This window comes from Podarcis cretensis, assembly GCF_951804945.1.
Source record: "Podarcis cretensis genome assembly, chromosome: 16".
NCBI classification, from domain to species: Eukaryota; Metazoa; Chordata; class Lepidosauria; order Squamata; family Lacertidae; genus Podarcis; species Podarcis cretensis.
The window spans coordinates 9759042-9784788 of NC_137186.1; the positions used below are offsets into that span (position 1 = coordinate 9759042).

The 25747-nt window shown below is 47.0% G+C and overlaps 1 protein-coding gene and 1 long non-coding RNA gene across 4 annotated transcripts in view; one reads left to right on the forward strand and one right to left on the reverse strand.

Moving 5' to 3' along the window:
* The window catches only part of TDRD10 (tudor domain containing 10), a gene marked incomplete at its 5' end in the record, with an annotated part of 38475 nt that overhangs the window by 10888 nt on the left and 1840 nt on the right, over positions 1 to 25747 (forward strand). For all 3 annotated transcript variants that reach the window (XR_013834046.1, XR_013834047.1, XM_079958220.1), the window contains 11 exons: positions 3308 to 3336; positions 4123 to 4199; positions 6611 to 6672; positions 9411 to 9481; positions 12136 to 12286; positions 13369 to 13411; positions 15608 to 15686; positions 20038 to 20185; positions 21504 to 21649; positions 21925 to 22079; positions 22721 to 22791. Coding sequence is in view for 1 of the 3 variants with exons in the window: in XM_079958220.1 (XP_079814346.1) it covers positions 3308 to 3336; positions 4123 to 4199; positions 6611 to 6672; positions 9411 to 9481; positions 12136 to 12286; positions 13369 to 13411; positions 15608 to 15686; positions 20038 to 20185; positions 21504 to 21649; positions 21925 to 22079; positions 22721 to 22791 (1032 nt within the window). The remainder of the gene's footprint in view (positions 1 to 3307; positions 3337 to 4122; positions 4200 to 6610; positions 6673 to 9410; positions 9482 to 12135; positions 12287 to 13368; positions 13412 to 15607; positions 15687 to 20037; positions 20186 to 21503; positions 21650 to 21924; positions 22080 to 22720; positions 22792 to 25747) is intronic.
* Positions 7415 to 8103, reverse strand: LOC307205873. Its single transcript, XR_013834142.1, has 2 exons — positions 7854 to 8103; positions 7415 to 7703 (listed from the first exon to the last, which is right to left on the reverse strand). It is a non-coding gene; the product is annotated as an uncharacterized lncRNA (long non-coding RNA).

The window sequence follows — 25747 nt, forward strand, 5'->3', positions numbered from 1 at the left end:
TTTTCATTTGTTACTATTTTTGTGTTTTTATATTGTAAAGTGCCCTGTGGCCCTTGATTGAGGTATAGAAATAATAATAATAATCCTTTGAGCAGGGCTGGGTTTAGGTTTGATGAGGCTCTCGGCTACTGAAGGTAATGAGGCCCTTTATATGTCTGTTCTTGCTGTTCTTGGTCAACAATAAATTGTCACTGTTTTTTGTGTTGAATGTATGCTATATGGTAATTTATGGACCTAATAAGTATCTACACAACACAAAACACTGTTGCTGTAAGTAGGTTTTACTCTATTTGTTTTTTATCTTATAGTTTAGAAATGTACATCCAGTTTTTCCCCCTTTAATTTTTTGGGGGGCTCCCAAGAGAGTGGGGCCCTAAACCAGGCATGTCCAAAGTCTGTTTTGGGGGGCCTAATCTGGATCTGGCCCCTTTGGAAGTTTATTTCCTGGTGTAAAAACAAAACAAAAAACAACCCTCAACAACTTCAATCCTTAAAAAGGTCAAAAACTTTGGTTGTCCCTTTGGCCGGCCCCCACAGCCCTTCACTTCATCAAGTCTGGCCCTCTTTGAAAAAAGTTTGGACACCACTGTAAACTATAAACTATAGCTTGTTTAGTTTATACGTAAATCCGGCACTGCCTTTGACTTTTAAAATGCCTGCTCTGGAATTGTGCTCTGCATATTTTACAAGCCAAGCCATTTGTGCACAGCCTTCGCTCGTTTGCTTTGCTTTGATCGGCTAATTAGAATCGAAGAATTGCAGAGTTGAAAGGGACCCCCGAGGGTCATCCAGTCCACCCCCCTGCGAAACAGGAATCTTTTACTCAACCTGGGATTTAAGGGTCTCATGCTTTCCCGGCTGGGTGATCCCAGATCTGCCTCGCGAAATTATTTCACTGGGTCCACGGCGCGTTTGCAAAAACCTCCATTTAAGAGTTTTTAAAAGCCACGCGTCCCTCGCGCAAAAAATAATAATCTAAAATTGCCCTGGCGAGCGGGGAGGGACTTCTTCCTTTTCCTTTTTGCAAGCACGTCTCTCGTTTGCAAAGTAGCTCTTCCTGCACGAGAAACTCCGGCGCGGAGAAACATTCCCGCCTCTGCAAAAATAAAAACCGGCGCACCGCAATCCATTACAGCTGCGAGATCTGTCGCGCCACTATTTAAATTGAATAAAAGGAGCGGAGCGGTGGTATTAAAAAGTCTCTTCCCTGCTTTTATTACATGGCGCGGGTTCTGCAGCTGCGCTTTAGCCAGCAAGGACTGGGGGAGCTGCTGGTAAGAGCGCTCACAGAAACGGCACCCTGCTATCCGTGTTTTGCAACTCTCCCTTTCCAATAAAAGTCCTGCGGGACGGAGGAATGCGGATTGATTCCGGATTCGAAGCGCGCCCGGCAGCTGCGTCCGCACGCCGCCCTGCCAGCGTTGCAGCGCGGCTCAGGTATGGCCCCAGAGAAAGTGTGGGGAGGTTGCCTTGGCCCTTGACGCTGTGGGTTCCTCTTCTCCTGAAATGGCTAGATATCTCTGTTTTTAATTCGCCTTGGAAGGGGGACGATCATGGGGAGTCTAATTTCTTGCTTCCTGCTCTATCTCCAGTCCCTCCCCCCACCCTATTTCCTTCTCCCTTTCCCCCTCTCTCCATTGCTTAGGGTGGAGAACCTGTGACCCATTAGAGGAGTTCCTTTGGCCCCAGAGGGAGTTGCAACACTACAAAGTAAAAATGCAGGTTTTTTTGTTTTTGTTTTTAAATATTTATTAAAATTTTCAGGGTTAATACATAATAACAGAAAAAAGAAGAAAAAAACAGGAATACAAAAATACAGAAAATTAAAAACAATTTAGAAACAACAAAAAAATGTATAAATTCCATTTACATATTTTCTTTTACCTTACTTTCCAGACCTCCTCATACCACCCTTTCTTATATTCCAGTTCAAAATTGTTTGTTCAGCAAGTCCTCACCATTAAATCTTTTGCTTATTTCAAATCCTTATTTTCTATCTCTTAAGCATTACAGCTGAAAACCACTTAGTTACTATCCAACATCCCTCTAGGTAAAGGTAAAGGTACCCCTGCCCGTACGGGCCAGTCTTGACAGACTCTGGGGTTGTGCGCCCATCTCACTTAAGAGGCCAGGGGCCAGCGCTGTCCGGAGACACTTCCGGGTCACGTGGCCAGCGTGACATCGCTGCTCTGGCGAGCCAGAGCTGCACACGGAAACGCCGTTTACCTTCCCGCTGGTAAGCGGTCCCTATTTATCTACTTGCACCCGGAGGTGCTTTCAAACTGCTAGGTTGGCAGGCTCTGGGACCGAGCAGCGGGAGCGCACCCCGCCGCAGGGATTCGAACCGCCGACCTTTCGATCGGCAAGTCCTAGGCGCTGAGGCTTTAACCCACAGCGCCACCTGCGTCCCAACATCCCTCTAGCATTCCTTAGTTTTACAGTGTTTCTGCAAATAGTCTTTAAACTTCTTCCAGTCTTCTTCCACCGACTCTTTTCCCTGGTCTCGGATTCTGCCGGTCATTTCTGCCAGTCCCATGTAGTCGATCATCTTCATCTGCCATTCTTCCAGAGTGGGTAGATCTTGTGTCTTCCAATATTTTGCGATGAGTGTTCTTGCTGCTGTTGTCACATACAAAAAGAAAGTTCTGTCCTTCTTTGGCAGTAAAAATGCAGTTTTGAGCAACAGATTCCTGTTTTGCAGGGGGTTAGACTAGATGACTCTTGGGGTCCCTTCCAACGACAATTCTGTTATTCTGCTATTCTAATTAGCTGATCAAAAATAAGCAACTGAGCTAAGGCTGTGCCCAGATACTGGGCTTGTAAAACATGTGTACCACGAAAAGGATATTATGATTATTTTGGTTATTATGATGATCATTATTACGATTTGCAATATGACCACACACACAGGCCATGCTTCCTGGGGCAGATGGGAATTGTAGTTAAATAACATCTGGAGGACCACACATTCCTCACATCTCTTTTACAACCTTAATACTTGCAGAGCTAACTATTGGGATTTTTTCCTTTTAAATTTTTGAAACTTTATTGTGACATAATGACTGTTAGTAACCACCACAAGGTTAAATATTTTTACCTAATGAGCCCTTACCCCATAGTATTTAGAAAATGCTGTCTTGTTTTTTGGTGGCTCCATTTTGCTCCCAAAATGATTGGCACTGCGCCACTCACATTTGCTCTTGGAGGGGGAAATGATGAAAGGCCATTCCAGTAACTTTATTTCTTCCTGGTGGTTGCTGCTGTTGTTGTTTAAATTGATAATAATTACTTCTGGTCTCCTTTTCAGGTTGATGTCTCCATGGATCCTTTGAAGATGTGAGTATTTGGGGTAGAGGATAAGCTGTGGCTCAGAGAAGGCCTTAGATATCCAAGCAATGGCTGAATGTGAGCTAGTATGATTACAAATAAACGTGGATTTTGTTCCTCAGCCTGAATTAAGGAGGTTGGCTGTCATGGCCTTTTTAGTGGTGGCTCCCAGATGGTAGAATGATCTTCTCTGAGAGGCTCACCTTTTGCCTATGAAGTCCCCCCCCCCCTTTTTGGTGTCAAGTGAAGTTTTTAAAAAGAATCCCAGCCCTTTCAACATCACCCTGGGCATAGTTCCATCCTTATTTTCAGACTGTGATATATCAGTACATCACAACGTTTAGCCGGTGATATATTGCAATGTTGAAAACCAGATGTCGCCCAGCCCTATTATTGGGATGTTAAATTTCTGCCTTTTATGGTGGTTGAGAGTGCAATTTTATTTCTGCGGAGTTTTCCATCTCTCTGTGTGATTGTATCAGGGCTGAGGAACCTTTGACCCTCCAGAGGCCACTGGGCTCCATCGGAAGCTGCCTTATACCGAGTTAGACCAAAGTTTGTAAGCCAGCAACAAACCACGGTTTCAGTTGATTAAACAAACCACAGTAAAGCTGCTGGGGCAGAGTTGAAACATATAATACTGAGTCATGATTTAATAAACCATGACTCAGGTTGATGTGCGAGAAAGGCCAAATTTTGCTGCGATGAATGTGTTACCCAATTTCTTTCCCCTTTGGAAATAATTCTTCTATCAACACACATGACATCTGAGGTTTCTCTGAACTTGGTTTTCAGGTCAAACCCTGGCAATGAGAGGAATAATGGCAAAACTCTGAAGAAGCATGTCAAAGCAGCTCCACCAAGGCATCCTGGTAAATTTGTGCTGCTCAGTTTTTGAAAATGTTTGGGCTGGGGAGTAATAAACAAATGGCATCTGCAACACAGTGTTGCGGCGTGGAGGATTTCCTTATTTACTGCTTTTGGGTGGCACTGTGGGTTAAACCACAGAGCCTAGGACTTGCTGATCAGAAGGTTGGCGGTTCGAATCCCTGCGATGGGGTGAGCTCCCATTGCTCAGTCCCTGCTCCTGCCAACCTAGCAGTTCGAAAGCATGCAGTGCAAGTAGATAAATAGGTACCACTCCGGCAGGAAGGTAAACAGCGTTTCCGTGTGCTGCTTTGGTTCGCCAGAAGCGGCTTAGTCATGCTGGCCACATGACCCGGAAGCTATATGCCAGCTCCCTCGGCCAATAAAGCAATATGGTTCCGGAACTGGAATATTAATAGATAATATGTAAAACGTGCAGGGGTAAGCAAGGAAATAATAAAAGAATAAATGGAATAATTATTAAACTACAACAACACAACAAGATGGAAGAAGGGGAAAAAATTGAGATCACACATGGGGGAAGGGGAGTGGGGGGTATAGGGGAATTTATAAACATTTCTAATATAATACAGTGATACCTCAGGTTAAGTACTTAATTCGTTCCGGAGGTCCGTTCTTAACCTGAAGCACCACTTTAGCTAATGGAGCCTCCTGCTGCTGCCGCGCCGCCAGAGCACAATTTCTGTTCTCATCCTGAAGCAAAGTTCTTAACCTGAAGCACTATTTCTGGGTTAACGGAGTCTGTAACCTGAAGTCTATGTAACCTGAAGTGTATGTAACCTGAGGTACCACTGTATTTCTAATCGCCTTGAATTTATATACAGTAATTAGGTATATTTTAATTTGCTCAACTATGTAATAGGCTTATGTTACAAAACAAATATGGATTTTGAATTAGATGTTTGTAATTCTTTTTCGGTTTTGGAATAAAGTTTAAAAAAGGAAAAGGAAAAACATTTTAGTTTCCCTGCAGAGATTTATGCCCCGTTCCCTGCCCCAAACCAATCTGGCTGCAAAATCTTGGGCTGTTTTTAAGGAGTGTGTGTGTGTGTGTGTTTTCCTTTGGCACCCGTTTCAGGAAAACGGGAACCGCGGTGCTCCTTTCTCCTCCCAGCCCTCTCGGCTGGGTTTTCTTTCCACACAATGTGCCTGCAGGCTTCTGAACAGGGCATAATGCTTTACGGCCAAACATTTCTCCCCTCACTGGGGTCAGAAGTCAGAAAGCCATTGTCCGGTTATTTATAGCTGTGTCCTGTCTCTGAATTATCTTTGTTCGTTTGGGGCAGGCAGGTTGGAAAGCAGCCGACAAGTGGCAGGCAGGCCGGCTGGAGGTTTTGTGCTTGTGCCGGAGCCATTTTTACTGGGTGAGGGGGTTAGTGTGCTCAGCTGCGCAACGTCCATGTTCTCCACCCCCCACATCCTAGGAGTGGATGGTGGGGCACAAGGCAAGGAGCCCAAATGTGGGTGGAGCGAAAGCTGGCGATTGGTGGAGCCAGAGCCCATCAGAGGAAGTGCCAGTTTAGGCCAGTTTAGGCCACATTCACAGCATAATGCGCATTTAGAGTGCGTGGCTTCGCCCCAGAGAATCCCCAGAGAATCGCCCCAGAGAATCCTGGGAACTGACATTTATCCCTCACAGGGGATTAGGCCAAATCTGACAGTGACTGACTAGGGCCACAGGTGGCGCTGTGGGTTAAACCACAGAGCCTAGGGCTTGCGGATCAGAAGGTCGGCGGTTCGAATCCCCGCGATGGGGCGAGGTCCCATTGCTCAGTCCCTGCTCCTGCCAACCTAGCAGTTCGAAAGCATGTCAAGTGCAAGTAGATAAATAGGTACCACTCCGGCGGGAAGGTAAACGGCGTTTCTGTGCGCTGCTCTGGTTCGCCAGAAGTGGCTTAGTCAGGCTGGCCACATGACCCAGAAGCTGTACGCCGGCTCCCTCGGCCAATAAAGCAAGATGAGGGCCGCAACCCCAGAGTCGTCCGCGACTGGACCCTTTACCTTTAATAGCACTTAAATGGTCGTGGCTTCCCCCAAAGAATTCTGGGAGCTGTAGTTTGTTACGGGTGCTGAGAGTTGTTAGGAGACCCCCCGTTCTCCTGGCACAGCTACAATTCCCAGAGTGGATTAATCAGTCAATCCCTCTTCACGGGGGACTATGGGAATTGTAGCTCGGGGGAGGGAATAGGGGGGTCCCCTAACAACTCTCAGCACCCTGAACAAATTGCAGTTTCCCAGGATTCTTTGGGGGAAGCTGCGTCTGTTTAAAGCAGTACGATACTGCTTTAAATGTGTATACTGCAGATGAGGCCTTAGGGTGGCAAACCAAACCCCTTATTTGTGGGGAGTGGGAGGCATCTCTTTCTCAAAAATTCCTTTGGTTTTCTCCTTCCAGGGTCCTTCAAGAAAAAAGAATCTGAACTTTTTGTCGGCAATCTCCCATTGGATATCAAGGAGGTGAGGCTTGGTGCTTTCTGTTTCGGAATATACACTTCCGCCGACTGCCTTTTTCTTCATGATGTATATTAAGCCGTGAAAAATGGGTCTGTGATATGGTCTAGATACTCCACGTTTTGGTTTTCACCTAAGTTGTCATCTGCAACCCTCCTCTTTAAACTAACACATCCATCATAAATGTGTCTCTCTTACAAGGATGTATATTGGGCAAGGGAAATGTCCAGCGAGAAGGTGGGACCCAGGCATGGGTTACCTCTGTCTACAACCCAGGACATGCGTGGTCATGTGACACAGTCATGTGGTACAGCTTTGTGGGCATAATCTGGCTCAGAAGTCTCCACCCACCCCAGTTTCTAGCCCACCTTCACCCCGTCCATCTGCACTATGTACTTAAACACTACCATGCCACATTAAGGGGTCACAGTTTCCCCCAAAGAATCCTGGGAAATGTTGTTGGTTAAGGGTGCTGAGAGTGTTTAGGAGACCCCTGTTCCCTTCGCAGAACTATGCACAACTGAGCTATCACCTGGGATAGCTCAGTTGGTAGAGCAGGAGACGCTTAATGTCAGGGTTGTGGGTTCAAGTTCCACGTTGGCCAGAAAGATTCCTGCATTGCATGTTGTGGGTATATATAAATGTATGATGATATGTAAAGTAACACAGTAGCTTACAGCTAGGAAGCTAAATAACTCTTCTAGGTGATTGGTAACTTCTTTGTAAAGACTATACAATGTCCAGACTCTTTATATTCAAAAAAACTCTACTTTTATAAACATATAACCGAGAAGAATACATTTACAATCTCATGCTTATTCACTTTGTTCCTTATCGAGAGCTCCTGTGCAGGTTTCTCCCGATTAACGTTTCTGTTTTCTAGCTGTATCACTTGGTCCAGTCCGATGTCCATAGCAATGTATCACGGCCACTTGGTTGGGTGCCCATACTGCATCATGAATGGAGATTGTTTCTACCAACATACGTGTGCAAAACTCGTGAGGCTGAATCCCTGGGAAAGGGGAGGGAAAGAGGACCTGGAAAATAGATATAAACTCTTTGTAAAATGCTTTCAGGTGTGCTTGCTGTGAATCAATCACGCAGGTGCCTTTCTGCTACTCCGGATAGCAGGAATAAAGACTCTTTCTCTGAATTAACCCCTTCCCCGGGAGCAATGCTCTTCCTACCCGTGAGAAAGGTCTTAAAGGCTACAGTTTCACTTCAGACAGATCACACGGACACACACTGTCCTCAGCAGAGCAGCCATTCTCCTCACATACGCACAGAGAGGAGCAGAAAGCAGTTTAAAAAAAACGACAGTTACTGGAATAACAGTCACAACGGAATGGAATGCCTCTCTCATGTGACTCAGCCAATCACACGAGGGCTACTGCCAAAGGGGAGAAAAAACCCATGTTAAAAATACACAGTAATTTAACATAAGTAAATATCCCCATTTAAGGAAATTTTTACCATTATCGTTAACATTGCATTACTGGATAGCTCACTTGGTTAGAGTGTGGTGCTGATAACGCCAAGGTTGCAGGTTCGACCCCTGTAAGGGCCAGCTGCATATTTCTGCATTTCAGGGGGTTGGGCTAGATGATCCCCTGGGTGCCTTCCAACTCTGATTCTGTGAATAGTCGAGTGATCAGTCCTTCCCAAAGGACTTTGGGAATTGCAGCTCAGTGAGGGGGGGGGGGTCACCTAGCGCTCAGCACCTTAAACAAAAACTCCACCTCCCAGGATTCCTTTGGAGGAAGCCATGACTGTTTAAAGTTCTCATAGAATCATAGAGTTGGAAGAGACCACAAGGGCCATCGAGTCCAACCCCCCGCCAAGCAGGAAACACCATCAGAGCACTCCTGACATATGGTTGTCAAGCCTCTGCTTAAAGACCTCCAAAGAAGGAGACTCCACCACACTCCTTGGCAGCAAATTCCACTGTCGAACAGCTCTTACTGTCAGGAAGTTCTTCCTAATGTTTAGGTGGAATCTTCTTTCTTGTAGTTTGGAACCATTGCTCCGTGTCTGCTTCTCTGGAGCAGCAGAAAACAACCTTTCTCCCTCCTCTATGTGACATCCTTTTATATATTTGAACATGGCTATCATATCACCCCTTAACCTCCTCTTCTCCAGGCTAGGTAAAGGTAAAGGTAAAGGTACCCCTGCCCGTACGGGCCAGTCTTGACAGACTCTGGGGTTGTGCGCCCATCTCACTTAAGAGGCCAGGGGCCAGCGCTGTCCGGAGACACTTCCGGGTCACGTGGCCAGCGTGACATCGCTGCTCTGGCGAGCCAGAGCCGCACACGGAAACGCCGTTTACCTTCCCGCTGGTAAGCGGTCCCTATTTATCTACTTGCACCCGGAGGTGCTTTCGAACTGCTAGGTTGGCAGGCGCTGGGACCGAGCAGCGGGAGCGCACCCCGCCGCAGGGATTCGAACCGCCGACCTTTCGATCGGCAAGTCCTAGGCGCTGAGGCTTTAACCCACAGCGCCACCTGCGTCCCATCTTCTCCAGGCTAAGTACTGCTTTAAATTCAGTACTGCTTTAAATTCAGTACTGCTTTAAATTCACCGTGCAGGCAGTGCCTTAGATTTGAAACTCAGGGACTTGCCTCTAAATATATCCCTTTGTGTGCTGTAACTAAACTGCAGGGATCTCTCTTGGTTTAGCCCGGGAGTGATTTTCGGGGTGGGGTGTCTATCCCGTTGTGAATCTTCCTCTCTTGTTTCTATCTTAGACAGAGTTAGCGCTCGCCTTCAGGGAGTTTGGCGTGAAGACGGTCAAGAAGCACAAGACAACTTTTACCAGGTACACCCTGCTCTAAACAGGAGGTCTTGGAAGAAACCTTTGATAACCCTCCGTTCAGGGATTGGGGAACGTCCGCCCTCCCACGAGGGTGATCCTCTTTGGCCTTGCTGTAGCCTTATGAGGCTTTGCCCTCGGGTGGGAAAAATATTGCGCCCGGGAAAGGGAGATGGGAGTCAACAGACACAAGGAATAGTTTCGGAGAAAAGGCTTTTATTTCTACCATCCATGAACTGGTAGAAGGAGTTACAGATAGGTAGCCGTGTTGGTCTGCCATAGTCAAAACAAAAAATTCCTTCCAGTAGCACCTTAAAGACCAACTAAGTTAGTTCTAGGTATGAGCTTTCGTGTGCATGCACACTTCTTCAGATACACTGAAACAGAAGTCACCAGACCCTTCTATATAGTGAGAAGGTGGGGTGGGGTATTGCTCAGAAGGGTGGTGGGATTGGGTGATTGGCAGATAGCTGTGATGAGCCTGTTGACGACTCTTAACGACTGCAATAGGTCTTACAGGAAAAAGCAAGGGGTGAGAGGGTGAAAAATGGCTTTGTCATGTATAATGAGATAAGAATCCAATGTCTTTGTTCAGACCAGGTCTCTCCATGGTTTTAAGTTTGGTAATAAGTTGCAATTCAGCAGCTTCTCTTTCCAGTCTATTTCTGAAATTCCTTTGTAATAGAACAGCTACTTTGAGATCTTGTATAGAATGTCCTGGGAGATTGAAGTGTTCTCCTACTGGTTTCTCTGCCTTGTGGTTCCTGATGTCGGATAGAAGGAGCAAGTGTGATAACTCACAAAAACATGCACAAGTTCACAGTCATGTGCACAGAGTATATATTCCCATTCCAGTTCCCTCCCCTTTCTCCTCCCTCGGGAGTCCTGCCCATGAGTTCCTCTGAGCATGAACAGAAAGCTGTCTTGGGACTATTGTGGACTCTTCCCAGGAAAGGTGGGGGGGTGAGAAGCCAAGGGGTTTCAGAGTGTTCAGATGTTGCAACTGGAATGAGATAAAAGTCAGTTCTCAGGCCTGAGTATTCTTGGCAATGACAGAGCCTATTCATGAGCCTTTTGAAGCCTTCTCGTGCTGATAAAAGAATAACATTTTGCCGATGTACCAGCATCTTGTGAGAATCCACAGAAAAGCTGTAGCTGTGGGTTTTTAGAAGACAAAAGGAATTTTGGACAGTTTTGAGGCCTGGTGGGGGGGGGCGTGACTTCAGGCCTAGGTGGGGTCATCTATCCTCACCTTCCTTCATTGCGAGATCTTCCCATTATGGGCGGATAGCCTGGGGGGCTGAATGCATTCCTTTCCATCTGTGGTGATGCTCAGATGAAGGAAGAGAATGGGGAGAGACTATACCCTGCCTGCTTTGGGGGTCTTTGCCCCCCTCCTGCTTTTATCTGGCTCCACCTCCTTTGACTTGGACGCCTCCTGCTGCCCCCAGTAGGTTGCTGTTGCCCACTTTCCCCCAAGAGTGGGAGGACTGTGGCCCCTGAGGCCGACCGATCTGGCCCTCGCAGCTCTCCCTAGACCACGCCTCTCGCTCACCTGCTTTGTACCATCCATGCTTCCTTTTGTCTGGCTGAGACTTGTAAACCATACAGTAATACATCGGGTTGAAGTTGCTTCAGGTTAAGCCTTTTCGGGTTGTGCTCCGCGGCGACTCGGAAGTAATGGAGCCCGTTACTTCCGGGTTTTGCCACTCACACATGCGCAGATGCTCAAAATGACGTCACGTGCATGCGCGGAAGCGGTGAATTGCCAGACACGCATTGCGTTCGCTTCAGGATGCGAACGGGGCTCTGAAACGGATCCTGTTGGTGCCTCCGGCAATGGCTGAATTCCTCTGATCGGGAGGAATTTGCCTCGTGGAAATCTGGGTCTGGCCGCCACGGCAAAGGCGGAGACCCACTAAAAATCACAGGCGGGTGAAGCCTGTGAACGTGGGATTCGGCTGGCACCTTTTGCGCCTCCCCTACTCGCGGGGAAACCCGGTTTCGGGGATCCGGAGCGACGTGGGGTGAGCGGCGCGGTGCTTTGAATTGACTGCTTCTTCCACGGAGCGAAGCCGCATAGCTGTTGCCGGAGAGTGCTGACCTTTTCCTGTGGACAATTTGATCTTAAAGCAATTACCCGTGAGTAGAGCGGAGAATTGGATTTTTAAACGTCTTAATTTGGTGTCGAAACGGGGAGGTCTAAAACAGGAAATCCACCTTCCCCTTTTGTAAATAGATTGAAGCAATGAGGATAAAAGCTGAAGGTCCTCGGAAAGCCTATTGTAAAGGACTAAATTTCCATCGGTAAAAAATACTAAACCCCCCTTGGTGGCTGGAGAAGATGGGGGAAAGTTTTGGACTGAGTATAGCTGCAGGAGAGAGCGAACAGAGTTAAAATACCACCGCTCCGATCCTGGAAATGGGCTGCCAACTGAAACAGATCCTGTTCGCATCCAGAGGTACCACTGTATATACTCGGTGGCCCCTCCCACTTATGCCTCTGGCCCCGCCCACCACTGGCGTGTGGTTCCAGAAGGGCATGTAGCACATGTCCTTAGCCCACGCTGAGCGATTCTCCTTCCCTGGCTCTCTTTTTTCTGGAGAGATTGAAATGCCACCATGGCGCAATTGCTGACGTCGCTTCTCCTTCTCCGCAGCTTTGCGTTTCTGGAGCTGGCGTCCGCTGACATGGTCAAGCTCGCCATCAAGCGGATGAACGGGAGCCTGGTTCACGGGCGACGCATAACAGTGGCCGTTGCGGAGGACAGGAGGGTCCGCGAGCCCACAAACACGGACACAGAGATGCCGGTAAATATTCCTGCCTCTCTTTTAGCATCATCTATAATGACAGTTCGAAAGCCCGTCAAAGTGCAAGTAGATAAATAGGTACCACTCTGGCGGGAAGGTAAATGGCGTTTCCGTGTGCTGCTCTGGTTCGCCAGAAGCGGCTTAGTCATGCTGGCCACATGACCCAGAAGCTGTACGCCTGCTCCCTCGGCCAATAAAGTGAGCTGAGCGCCGCAACCCCAGAGTCAGTCACGACTGGACCTAACGGTCAGGGGTCCCTTTACTTTATAATGACAAGGTCCCCTAGCTAGAACCCCTCTGACATGATTTTATATCTCCTTGCAGAAACAGATAAGTATGTGACCTGGCGTGTAGCACTCTTTGCAACTGCCGCTAGGAAAATTAGAGCAAATTATATAGCCAAGGTAGCCACCAACTGTAGAGGAGATGAATTTATTTGACCCTATCTATATCAAGCTATATTTTATCCTTATCACCAAACTCCGAATATAATTGCGCACTGTATTAATTAACATCATTTTTTAATATCTAAGTGGCCATGTGATAATTTTAGCTTATAAATTTTATTCTTTAATGTCTTAATTTGTATATTAAGGTACTTTTATAGCTCTGTTTAGAGTAGGTAATGTCTTGATAACATAAATGTTTTAAGTTTTTTGTATCAATCCAGTATATATTTTTTTAATTGTTGAGTGATTCTGTGTACATTGTGATAGCCTTTGACTATGTGCAATAAAACTGACTGACTGGCACTGGGCTTCCTCAACCTCAGCCCTCCAGATGTTTTGAGACTACAATTCCCATCATCCCTGACCACTGGTCCTAGCTAGGGATCATGGGAATTGTAGGCCAAAAAAACACCTGGAGGGCCGAGGTTGAGGAAGCCTGGTCTACACTGACTGGCAGAAGCTCTCTTCCTGGTTTTTAGCCAGGGTCCTTCTCTCCCAGCCCTACCTAAAAATGTCAGGATTTGAACTCGTGACCTGCTGCTCTACCCACTGAGCAATAAGCGCTTCCCGATAGGTGTTAGGTGTTTTTCCTTTTCTGGATGACGGGGCTCCAAACCTCACGTTTCATTGCAGGATTTGGAACCCATCCCCTGGGAAGAGACTGGACCCAAGTGTGGTATGTTGCACCCGTGGGGTTTTTCCCCCTCTTTATTTCCTCCCTGCTATATCCTGGGGGCTCAGGGCAGCTTTCCACTCTCCCCCACCCACCCTGCAAAATGACAGTGATTTCCTCGCTGGGCGAAGAAATCAGATTTTCAGGCCAAATGAAATGAGAATGATATTGTAAACTTAAAACCTATTTAACACACGCTTACCTGGACGCACTTTTTTTACCCTGGCTTTTGACACTTGATGTGTGTGTTTTTAGGACCCGCCTCACTTGGAGGATTGTAGTGGGTGGCACTGTGGGTTAAACCACAGAGCCAAGGACTTGCTGATCAGAAGGTCGGTGATTCGAATCCCCGCAACGGGGTGAGCTCCTGTTGCTCGGTCCCTGCTCCTGCCAACCTAGCAGTTCGAAAGCACCTCAAAGTGCAAGTAGATAAATAGGTACCACTCCGGCGGGAAGGTAAACGGCGTTTCCGTGTGCTGCTCTGGTTCGCCAGAAGCGGCTTAGTCATGCTGGCCACATGACCCGGAAGCTGTACGCTGGCTCCCTCAGCCTATAGAGCGAGATGAGCGCCGCAACCCCAGAGTCGGCCACGACTGGACCTAATGGTCAGGGGTCCCTTTACCTTTACCTTTATCTTTAAGTTGTTTTAAACTGTTTTTAACACTGTGCTTTAATGTTGTGACTCATGCATGGCACCTTAGGGTTGGGGGGGTAGTAATAATAATTAATGATAATGGTGTCTTATGGCACCTGTAAAAAAACCCAAACTAACAAATTTAAATATTTATCATTTGTTAAACCCACTGATTTTTTTTCTTTAAAAAAGTAACTCAAAGACTCCTGTGCCTTTGAGTTGTTTTTTAAACGCTTTTTCATTTTGATTTAAGTCGTTTTGCGATAATGTAAGCTGTTTTGAATTGTTGCAACTCACCCTGGGACCTTAGGGTGAAGGGCATATTGTTGTTGTTTAATTGCAACAACGATGAATTGGAGCTCACCTTATCAGATGAAGGGCTCTGCTCAGACACCACACCACACACAAAAGTCTGTGCACCTGCCTCTTTTGTAATTTTATGTTGTGAACTGCCCTGAGATTTACAGATGTAGGGTGGTATATAACTTTAATTAATAATAATTACCGTATTTTTCCATGTATAAGACTCCTCCGTGTATAAGACGCCCACTATTTTTTGGGACCCGCCCACTATTTTTTGGGAAAACGCACCATGCACTATCCTTGTATAAGGCAACCCCTTACCTTAAACTTCAAAAATTTAGGAAAAAATATAGTCTTATACACGGAAAAATACGGTATTATTATATTAGGATCAGACTCGGGCTAAATGGGGCGGGTGGGTGGGGTTGCCCACCTTTCAATCACATGACATCAAGATTACCGTATTTTTTGCTCTATAAAACGCACCAGACCATAAGACGCAACTAGTTTTTGGAGGAGGAAAACAAGACAAAAAATATCCTGAATCCCATAAACCAGAACAGCAAGAGGGATCTGGCTTCTGGGATAGCCTCTTGCTGTCCTGGCTTATGGGATAGCCGTGCGAAGCCTCTTGAGGGCAGCGGGAGGAAGGCTCCCCCAAGAGCCGCACTCCCTTTAAAGTGCTCGCGGAGCGTGTGCGGCTCTTGGGGGCAGCCCTTCTCCCTCCTCGGGGAAAAGCCCCCAAGAGCCACACACACGCTCCACGGGGCTCTTTAAAGGGAGCGCTGAGCAGAGCCTCTCGCCTGCATTCGCTCCGTAAGATGCGCACACATTTCCCCTTACTTTTTAGGAGGGGAAAAGTGTGTCTTATAGAGCGAAAAATATGGTACATCGCCTTATTGGTTGTCTGGCAAACTCCCTTGCACAGGTTCCCGAGTGCCCCTATAAACAGTCGGGGAGAATTTTGCACGGACCCTCAACATTCCACAGCTACTAAGCATGCTCAGTCCTCATTGGACTGAGTTCCGGGTGGGCCAGCCCTTTTTGGGGGGTTTTAATGGGGCAGTGTGGTGTTCTTCACCTTGGGATCCCCCTAAGCATATTGAGACCAGGCTTTCTTTCTTTCTTTCTTTCTTTCTCTCTCTCTCTCTCTCTCTCTCTCTCTCTCTCTTCTCGACTTCGTTCCAGTTCCATTTCTACTGCCACTCTCAACCCTTGCCTGTTCTTTAATTTCCCCTGACTTCCTGTCTTGTTCTCGGCAGATCTTTCCCCAAAAGCCAACATGCAGACCTTGGACTCGCCGAAGTTGAAGGTCCTTTATGCCATTCCCATGGAAATGAGGTGAGGAGGAATATCTTACAACAACATGAAATGTCATGAAATGTCATCAGCATTTGGGTGTAAATTTCTTTTCTTTTTTAATAATTTTTATTGAATGGTTTTATGTTACAAAAAACAATACAGCCATACTACCACTAAATATAATTAAGAAATAAAAATTACATACATCAATATTTTATTTGTTATTTACCGTCTTATTTCCTCCCAAACATTGCATACAACTACACGCATATGTGCAGACACCCACACACCCACACCCGCACAGAAAATGATAATAATGAAAGTAAAAATTTTCCCCCCTTTTATTTTCCAAAATCTTTTCTTCAACTTGACTTCCTGTCAAGTCCCTTTGCATATGTTTTATCTTACATTTGAATGTACACAAAACAATAAACCTTTCTATATAATTTTTCTAATACATTCTGAAAACATAATAAATCCTTAATTGTAGTCCACCTCCTTTTAGTTCCTTTATCACTCGAATGCTAGTCAAAACTATTATTGTATTTTTTAACATATTTTTTATAAACATCCCAAATTTGGGTGTAAATTTCTACTCGTATGCATATCTTTTTTGCAAAGTGATTTCCCCAGTCGTGTTATTTTCACGATTATATGCACTTCTACGCATGCTTTGCCTCGGCATATTCATTTTTGCATACATCACTTGGCTGAAGAACTACATTGTGAAATTCAGAGGAAAAATTGAGAAGTGCACATTTGGAAGGCCAAACATAAGAAGAGCCCTGTTGGCTTTAGTCCAGGGGTTTCACAAACTTAAGTCTCCAGCTGTTTTCGACTACAACTCCCATCATCCCTAGTTAGCAGGACTAGTGGTCAAAGATGATGGGAACTGTAGTCCAAAAACAGCTAGAGACCCAAGTCTGGGAAACCCTCCTCTACTCCAACATCCTGTTCTTACAACCAGAAGCCCACAAACAGCTCCTGCGTGCAAGAGCAGCTCTAATCACTTTAGATTCCCAGCAAGTGATAATCAGAAAAATACAGTGGTGCCCCGCAAGACGAACGCCTCGCAAGATGGAAAACCTGTCAGACGAATGGGTTATCCGTTTTGGAGGCGCTTCGCAAAACGAATTTCCCTATGGGCTTGCTTCGCAAGACGAAAATGTCTTGCGAGTTCCTGCGGGTTTTTTCCCCCCTTTCCCCCCTTTTCCTAAGCCACTAAGCCGCTTATCAGCTGATCGCTAAAAGCCGCTAAACCGCTAATAGCGCTAATCCGCTAAGCTGTCAATGGGCTTGCTTCGCAAGACGAAAAAACCGCTAGACGAAGAGAATCGCGGAACGGATTAATTTCATCTTGCGAGGCACCACTGTACTGGACAGTAGCAGGAGAACAATAGCCATTGATAATGAATTTGTACAGTCTTCTTTTAAAGCCATCCAAAGTAGTGGCCTTCACTGCCTCCATTATTTAACTATGCACTGTGTGAATAAATCCAATAATAATAATAATAATAATAATAATAATAATAATAATAATTTATTTATACCCCATCCATCTGGCTGAGTTTCCCCAGCCACTCTGGGCGGCTCCCAATCAAATGTTAAAAACAGTACAGCATTAAATATTAAAAACTTCCCTGAACAGGGCTGCTTTCAAATGTCTTTTAAAGATAGGATAGCTGCTTATTTCCTTCACATCTGAAGGGAGGGTGTTCCACAGGGTGGGCGCCACTACCAAGAAGGCCCTCTGTCTGGTTCCCTGTAACCTCACTTCTCGCAATGAGGGAACCGCCAGAAGGCCCTCGGCGCTGGACCTCAGTGTCCAGTCTGAACGATGGGGGTGGAGATGCTCCTTCAGGTATACAGGACCGAGGCCATTTAGGGCTTTAAAAGTCAGCACCAACACTTTGAATTGTGCTCGGAAACGTACTGGGAGCCAATGCAGATCTCTCAGGACCGGTGTTATGTGGTCCCGGCGGCCAGTCCCAGTCACCAGTCTAGTTGCCACATTCTGGATTAATTGCAGTTTCCGGGTCACCTTCAAAGGTAGCCCCACGTAGAGCGCATTGCAGAAGTCCAAGCGGGAGATAACTAGAGCATGCACCACTCTGGCGAGACAGTCTGTGGGCAGGGAGGGTCTCAGCCTGCGTATCAGATGGAGCTGATAAACAGCTGCCCTGGACACAGAATTAACCTGCACCTCCATAGACAGCTGTGAGTCCAAAATGACTCCCATGCTGTGCACCTGGTCCTTCAGGGGCACAGTTACCCCATTCAGGACCAGGGAATCCCCCATACCCACCCGTCCCCTGTCCCCCCAAAACAATACTTCTGTCTTGTCAGGATTCATCCTCAATCTGTTAGCCGCCATCCATCCTCCAACCGCCTCCAGGCACTCACACAGGACTTTCACTGCCTTTGCTGGTTCTGATTTAAAGGAAAGGTAGAGCTGGGTGTCATCTGCATACTGATGAACACCCAGCCCAAACCGCCTGATGATCTCTCCCAGTGGCTACATATAGATATTAAAAAGCATGGGGGAGAGGACGCAACCCTGAAGCACCCCAGAAGTTAGAGCCCAGGCGTCTGAACACTCATCCCCCCAACACAACTTTCTGGACCCGGCCCAGGAGAAAGGAGCGGAACCACTGTATGACAGTGCCCCCAGCTCCCAGCCCCTCTAGACGGTCCAGAAGGATGTTATGGTTGATGGTGTCAAAGGCCAAATTCTACCTTTTTATCCCTCCTGAATCTTCAAATACTTCACTTTGTTGGATGTATGAAAGCTCCATAGTTATGAGAAGAAAAGGGAAACTCTTCGCTGTCTACTTTCGTCATTTATACACCTTTATAATATTCCATACCTCCACCCTGACTCTCATTTGCCTGTCTCTGAACGAACAAGCCCAAAATGTTGTAACCCCATTGGGCACTTTCTTTGACTCCTTGATCATTTATTGACTTCTGTGATTTATGTTCTCCTGCTTTGTTGTTGTTTAGTCGTTTAGTCGTGTCCGACTCTTTGTGACCCCATGGGCCAGAGCACTCCAGGCACTTCTGTCTTCCACTGCCTCCCGCAGTTTGGTCAGGCTCATGTTTGTAGCTTCGAGAACACTGTCCAACCATCTCGTCCTCTGTCGTCCCCTTCTCCTTGTGCCCTCCATCTTTCCCAACATCAGGGTCTTTTCCAGGGAGTCTTCTCTTCTCATGAGGTGGCCAAAGTATTGGAGCCTCAGCTTCAGGATCTGTCCTTCCAGTGAGCACTCAGGGCTAATTTCCTTAAGAATGGATGCATTTGATCTTCTTGCAGTCCATGGGACTCTCAAGAGTCTCCTCCAGCACCATAATTCAAAAGCATCAATTCTTTGGCGATCAGCCTTCTTTATGGTCCAGCTCTCGCTTCCATACATCACTACTGGGAAAACCATGGCTTTTACTATACGGACCTTTGTTGGCAAGGTGATGTCTCTGCTTTTTAAGACGCAGTCTAGGTTTGCCATCGCCTTTCTTCCAAGGAGCAGGCGTCTTTTAATTTCGTGACTGCTGTCACCATCTGCAGTGATCATGGAGCCCAAGAAAGTAAAATCTCTCACTGCCTCCATTTCTTCCCCTTCTATTTGCCAGGAGGTGATGGGACCAGTGGCCATGATCTTTGTTTTTTTGATGTTGAGCTTCAGACCATATTTTGCGCTCTCCTCTTTCACCCTCATTAACAGTCTCCTGCTAGGTACCATATTTTTCGCTCCATAAGGCGCACCAGACCATAAGGCGCACCTAGTTTTTAGAGGGGGAAATCAAGAAAAAAAATCTTATTTCCACCGCCAGCCCCAAAGAGCTTCTAGGGCTGCCAGGGGAAGCCCGGGTCCGTCCCCCCAGCCCCAAAGAGCAAAGAAGCCAAGACAGTGATCGGGATCCATCCTGCTCGCTGTCTTGGCTTCTGCCATAGCCACGCGCAGCCTATCCCGGCTGCAGAGGTTGTGCACGGCTAAAGAAGCCATAGCCGCACCCAACCTCTCCCGGCCGGAGGGGCTGTACGTGGCTATGGCAATACCCCCACCTCCCGCAACAGCCCACAGGAGCCGCGCACCCTTTAAGGAGCGAGCGGCTCCTGCGGGCTTTTCTACAAGGACAGAGAAGGGACTGACTGGCCGCGTCAGTCCCTTCTCCCTCCTGGGGAAAAGCCCGCAAGAGCCGTGCAGAGCTTGTGTGCGGCTCTTGCGGGCTTTTCCTGCCTGCCTCCCCCCTGCATTCGCTCCATAAGACGCACACACATTTCCCCTCACTTTTTTTTTGGGGGGGGGGAGTGCATCTTATGAAGCGAAAAATACGGTATTTTTAACCAAGTACCAGAAGAATATTTTGATCGGTGTTGTGACTTTCCTTCCAGAACTTTGTTCTTGCTGCAGATGTTAGCAGATTGCTTTAAGGATGTGGGCTGGCTGTTCTCCATAGCAAAAGTTGTCGGGAAAGCTGCGCTTCTGGTGTTGGATACCGTTCCGCAGACCCCCTTCTTCTGGGCCATCCATCTCACAGAGGTTGGTGCAATCCGCAAATTCGTTTTGGTTAAACCGCTTGCCTGTTTGCCCACCGCTTCCCAGGATTGTGGCTCCATACAGCCTGGCGAAGCCAAGCAGTTTAGTGCCCCCTTTTAGCAGTGAAAGCAACGCAAGCGCACAATGTGCTGCAATGCAACAGACAGTGGTTCATTGAGCTCTAACGCACTTTGAATGGCACTGGCCTCATTCGGGAAAGAGGGCAAATGGTAGAAAGTTGCTTTTGATGGCCTCTGCACACGTTGTGTAGTGAAAGAAAGGAGGCTAGAGGAACTGAAATGTTTCTTCGTTAAATGGAGCGTCTGCAAGTGGAAATGTGAGGGGAGACGGATGTTGTGTTGCCCATCAGGCAATGGCTTTTTACATCTGCCTTGCAAATAATTGAGTGTGGTCACCCACACTCTAGCCTCCACTTTTGTGAAGCCTGTCTCTATCCTCAGAGTAGCATTAGAGACACATCTTGGGACTTGGAAGTACTGACCTTTGAAATTTGGATTGCACCATTATTTATTGTAATTCATTAGTGTAAACTGTTTAATTATTAAAAAGGTAAAGGGACCTCTGACCATTAGGTCCAGTCATGGCCGACACTGGGGTTGCGGCACTCATTTCGCTTTATTAGCCAAGGGAGCTGGCGTACAGCTTCTGGGTCATGTGGCCAGCATGACTAAGCTGCTTCTGGTGAACCAGAGCAGCGCACGGAAACGCTGTTTACCTTCCCACCAGAGCGGTACCTCTTATCTACTTGCACTTTTATGTGCTTTCGAACTGCTAGGTTGGCAGGAGCAGGGAACGAGCAACGGGAGCTCACCCCATCGCGGGGATTCGAACCGCGGACGTTCTGATCAGCAAGCCCTAGGCTCTGTGGTTTATTTCAAAGTCATTGGGACTTCTTTGTACAGTGGTACCTCGGGTTACATATGCTTCAGGTTACATAAGCTTCAGGTTAAGAACTTTGCTTCAGGATGAGAACAGAAATCGTGCTGCAGCAGCAGGCCCCATTAGCAAAAGTGCTGCTTCAGGTTAAGAACAGTTTCAGGTTAAGAACAGACCTCCGGAACGAATTAAGTACTTAACCCGAGGTACCACTGTATTGGATCAGATTATCAGGAGTGTGTGATCATTGCTGTCTGTTTTGTTGTTTCTTCAGCTTGTATACCTTATGTATAGTAATTCAGAAAGACGGTATGCCGCTTAAAAGTGAAATGAAATGAAATACTAGAGGACTTTTGCTTGTGTATGTGAACGTTCAACAGGAGCTAAAATACACTGGATACTGTTTTTGCTGTTAAAAATGTAGGAATGCCATCAGGCTATGCGGAAGCTGTTCGGGGCCTTGGCGGAAAGTGAGTCTTGTGCACCCTTTCTGACAAAGCAAGAGGTTCAACAAGGGACACGTTGCTTGGCAGAGTGCATTGTGGGGGATGAAGGCCATGCCTGGAACAGGTGAGGGGATTATGGAAACAAATACACGTTGCACGTTTGGGGTTGAGAACAAATCATGTAGTTAAGACAAATGGAGATATCTGCAGGTGGCTGTTAGTTATGACGGCACAGTTCAGCCTTGGGGTTACTGGAGGCTGGGGATTTACAGCAGGGGAGGTCGCGAGCTTCCCAGCGACACCTGGCTGCCCCTCATTGGGAACAGAATAATACTGGGTGGAAAATTAAAAGCGGAGGTATCTTTTTTTCTCTCTCTTTTGCCTCTCTCCCTTTCTCAGGTGCTGGGTTGTGGAGAAGGTGGAGGATTTGGCGGTTGTGTTCTTTGTGGATTTTGGCCGATCTGCCACTGTCCCGCTTAATTCCCTGCGGAAGCTGGACAGGGATGATGTCTGGGCCATCAAACCTTTGGCACAGCCGTTTGCGCTCCAGGAAGGCAAGTGAAGGCAAAAGTCAGTGGAGCGGTGAACGCAAATTTCACCCTTGTGCTGTAGGATAAGCTGCTAACAACGCTGCACCCCCCCAATAAAAAAAATAAAAAATCTGAAGAGGGTAAAAAGGTAAAGGGACCCCTGACCGTTCGGTCCAGTCATGACCGACTCTGGGGTTGCGGCCCTCATCTTGCTTTATTGGCCGAGGGAGCCGGCGTACAGCTTCCGGGTCATGTGGCCAGCAAGACTAAGCTGCTTCTGGTGAACCAGAGCAGCGCATTGAAACGCCGTTTACCTTTCCGCTGGAGCGGTACCTATTTATCTACTTGTACTTTGACGTGCTTTTCAACTGCTAGGTTGGCAGGAGCAGGGACTGAGCAACAGGAGCTCACCCCGTCGTGGGGATTCGAACTGCCAACCTTCTGATCAGCAAGTCCTAGGCTCTGTGGTTTAACCCACAGCGCCACCCACGTCCACTGGCCAAATCCAGTAACTGATGTCTTGGGGAGGCAGAGACGAAAACCAAAACCCTGGAGAAGTGGAATGGAAGGCCATGACTCCGTATTGCAGCATTTTTGTTGCAAGTCCCTCTTGTACTGCTTACTGAATAATTCCTTTTGACTCGTACTTTTTTCTTCTTTTGCAGAGGTTTTCCCACCTCAACTCATAATGAGAAAAATCCTGGAAGGGAAGGTGGTCGGCCCATTGCAGACAGAGGTAAGGACAGGAGTGTCTTGCAACTGTTAACGTACAGAGGAAATGATTTTTTTTTGTCGTCTTCCAGACTTTTGATAGCCACAGAACCACTTTTCTGTCCCCTGAATCGACATGGGTGAATCCTCAAAAGGTTTATTTTTAAAGTGGCCAGAGGATGAGTGATCTGATTGCAGAGGAGAGCCACAAATTGATCCACTAGATGTGCCTCCAAATTGGAAGCTCCAGAACAGCGACTGTACGGAGAATCCCGAGTCATATATCACATTAACCAGGGGTGCCCAAACTTTTTTCAAAGAGGACCAGATTTGATGAAGTGAGCATACATGAGGGCCGACCAAAATTGTTCAGCTTTTTTTAGGATTGGAAGTTTATGAGCTTTTTAAAGATTTTACCCCAGGAGATAAACTGCCACGGGGGCTGGATTAAACCCCCCAAAACGGACTTTGGACATACCTGCGTTAAACCATACAGTGGTACCTCTGGTTAAGAACTTAATTCATTCCGGAGGTCCGTTCTTAACCCGAAACTGTTCTTAACCTGAGGTACCACTTTAGCTAATGGGGCCTCGCGCTGCCACCGCGTGATTTCTGTTCTCATCCTGAAGCAAAGTTCTTAACCCAAGGTACTATTTCTGGGTTAGCGGAGTCTGTAACCTGAAGCATCTGTAACCCAAGGTGCCACTGTAGTTGAAAATGAACCTGTGGTTTAAGGTGAACTGAAACGCGTCTTCCCCTAACTCTTTGGTTGCTCTCCAAACCAACACCAGTCAGGGTTTGTTATTGGTTTGCTGCCCATGGTTTGTCAAGAGAGAAACAAACCATAAGCCCAGGTTTGGATAAGAAAAGTCCCGCTGTATGAGGCCAAAAGCCCACCTTGACCCACATCCTTGTCTCACAGTAGGGGACGCCCACACTGTTTTAAGGCAATTCGCTATCCTACCCCCAACTGCATATTCACATCACCACCATTAGCACATATGGCTTTGCCTAGAGCAGGCACTCCCAAAATCGGCCCTCCAGATGTTTTAGGACTACAACTCCCATCATCCCTGACCACTGGCCCTGTTAGCTAGGGATGATGGGAGTTGTAGTCCCAAAACATCTGGAGGGCCGACTTTGGGGGTGTCTGCCCTAGAGAATTGTGGGATCTGCCATTTACAGTTCCTAACACCCTTGACAAAATAGAGCCTGGTTGCTGGATCAGGCCAATGACTCCATCTAGTCCAGTACAGCCCCTTCTCCCAGTGGCCAACCGGATGATACTAATGATAATTTTATTCTCCATATGTCGCCCATCGGACTGGGTTCCCCCAGCCACTCTGGGCGGCTTCTAACATATATAAAAACACAAAACACAAAACATTAAAAACTTCCCTAGACAGGGCTGCCTTCAGATGTCTTCTAAAAGTCAAATAGTTGTCGATTTCCTTGACATCTGATGGGAAGGCATTCCACTGCCAAGAAGGCCCTCTGCCTCATTCCCTGTGACTTCAGCGAGGGAAATGCCCAAAACTGGATCTCACGTCCTAGCTGGATGATGGGGGTGGAGACGCTCGCTTCAGATGTCTCTGGGAAGCTGGCAAAGACCAGAGCACAACAGCGGCTCTCCTCGCTTGCAGTTCCCAGCGACTGATACCCAGCAGCCTACTACCTCCAAGATTAGAACACAGACATCATTGCTACTGGACATCGAGTCTTATCCTTCACGTTTTCACCTGCTGGGGGCCATCAGTACATCTTGTGACAGCAAATTTGCCTACAAGCTTTGCGGCAGTGATTCCTGCAGAAGCGAGTTCCATAGTAACAATGCGCTGCTGGAAGTACTTCCATTTATATTTCCTGAATCTTCCAACACTCAAACTTCATTGATCTCAGAGTTATGAGAAAAGGAGAAAAACATCTCCCTGTATGCTTTTCTCCAAACCATGCATTAGCCTAGACACCTCTTACAGTGTTCCGCCACCCCACCCCAAATTAATACTCCCCAAATGTTGTAACCTCTCCTCATGGGAGATCTACCGTATTTTTCGCTCTATAAGACGCACCAGACCACAAGTTTTTGGAGGAGGAAAACAAGAAAAAAAATATTCTGAATCTCAGAAGCCAGAACAGCAAGAGGGATCACTGCGCAGTGAAAGCAGCAATCCCTCTTGCTGTTCTGGCTTCTGGGATAGCTGCGCAGCCTGCATTCGCTCCATAAGACGCACACACATTTCCCCTTACTTTTTAGGAGGGAAAAAGTGAGTCTTATAGAGCAAAAAATACGGTACTCATGCCAAACTAATTAGCTTGTTTCCTGGGAGCAGAGTTGGTGCGCAGTGATAAAATTTCAGTTTTGGGCTCCTCATTCATGTTAAATAAACTCTTAGGGTTTTAAAAACTGCGGTTTAATGTGACAAGCGAATCTTCCAGAGGTGCAATAGGCATCTCTTCCCATGGTGGATAATTCTGCTGAAGCTCTGCAGAACTGGCTGACCCAAAGAAGCAACGCTTTGATCCCTTACACCCTAGCAGAGGGAAGGTCTGGGTATCTTGCAGAGATGCAACAGGCACCTCTACGCTCGCTGGTGCGTTTTAGCTCCTGTGTAGCACACAGAGTTTAGGGAATTACTCATTGGCCGCTTCCGGCATGTTCTGAGGGTCAATGCAAGTTGGAGATCACTCTGCCCTGAATCTAAATTCTGCGCCAAGAGTTCCAAAGGGTCTCTGGAAAACTAGCAATTCTATGTGCACCTAATGCATTTGGTGTTTGTTTTAATTCTTCATCTACTAGGCATGAGAAACTAAAGCACAGCCTGGGAGTCTCAGTGGGGATTTACCAACACTCTCAAGAGTTTCTCTTTGGATTATGTTAAGTTCTAACAGCTTTTTCTATGAGGGGAAAAAAATCATTTAACCAGCTGGATTACAACTGAACCCCGTGTTTACATCCAATTCCTAAAAACATCCCCACATGG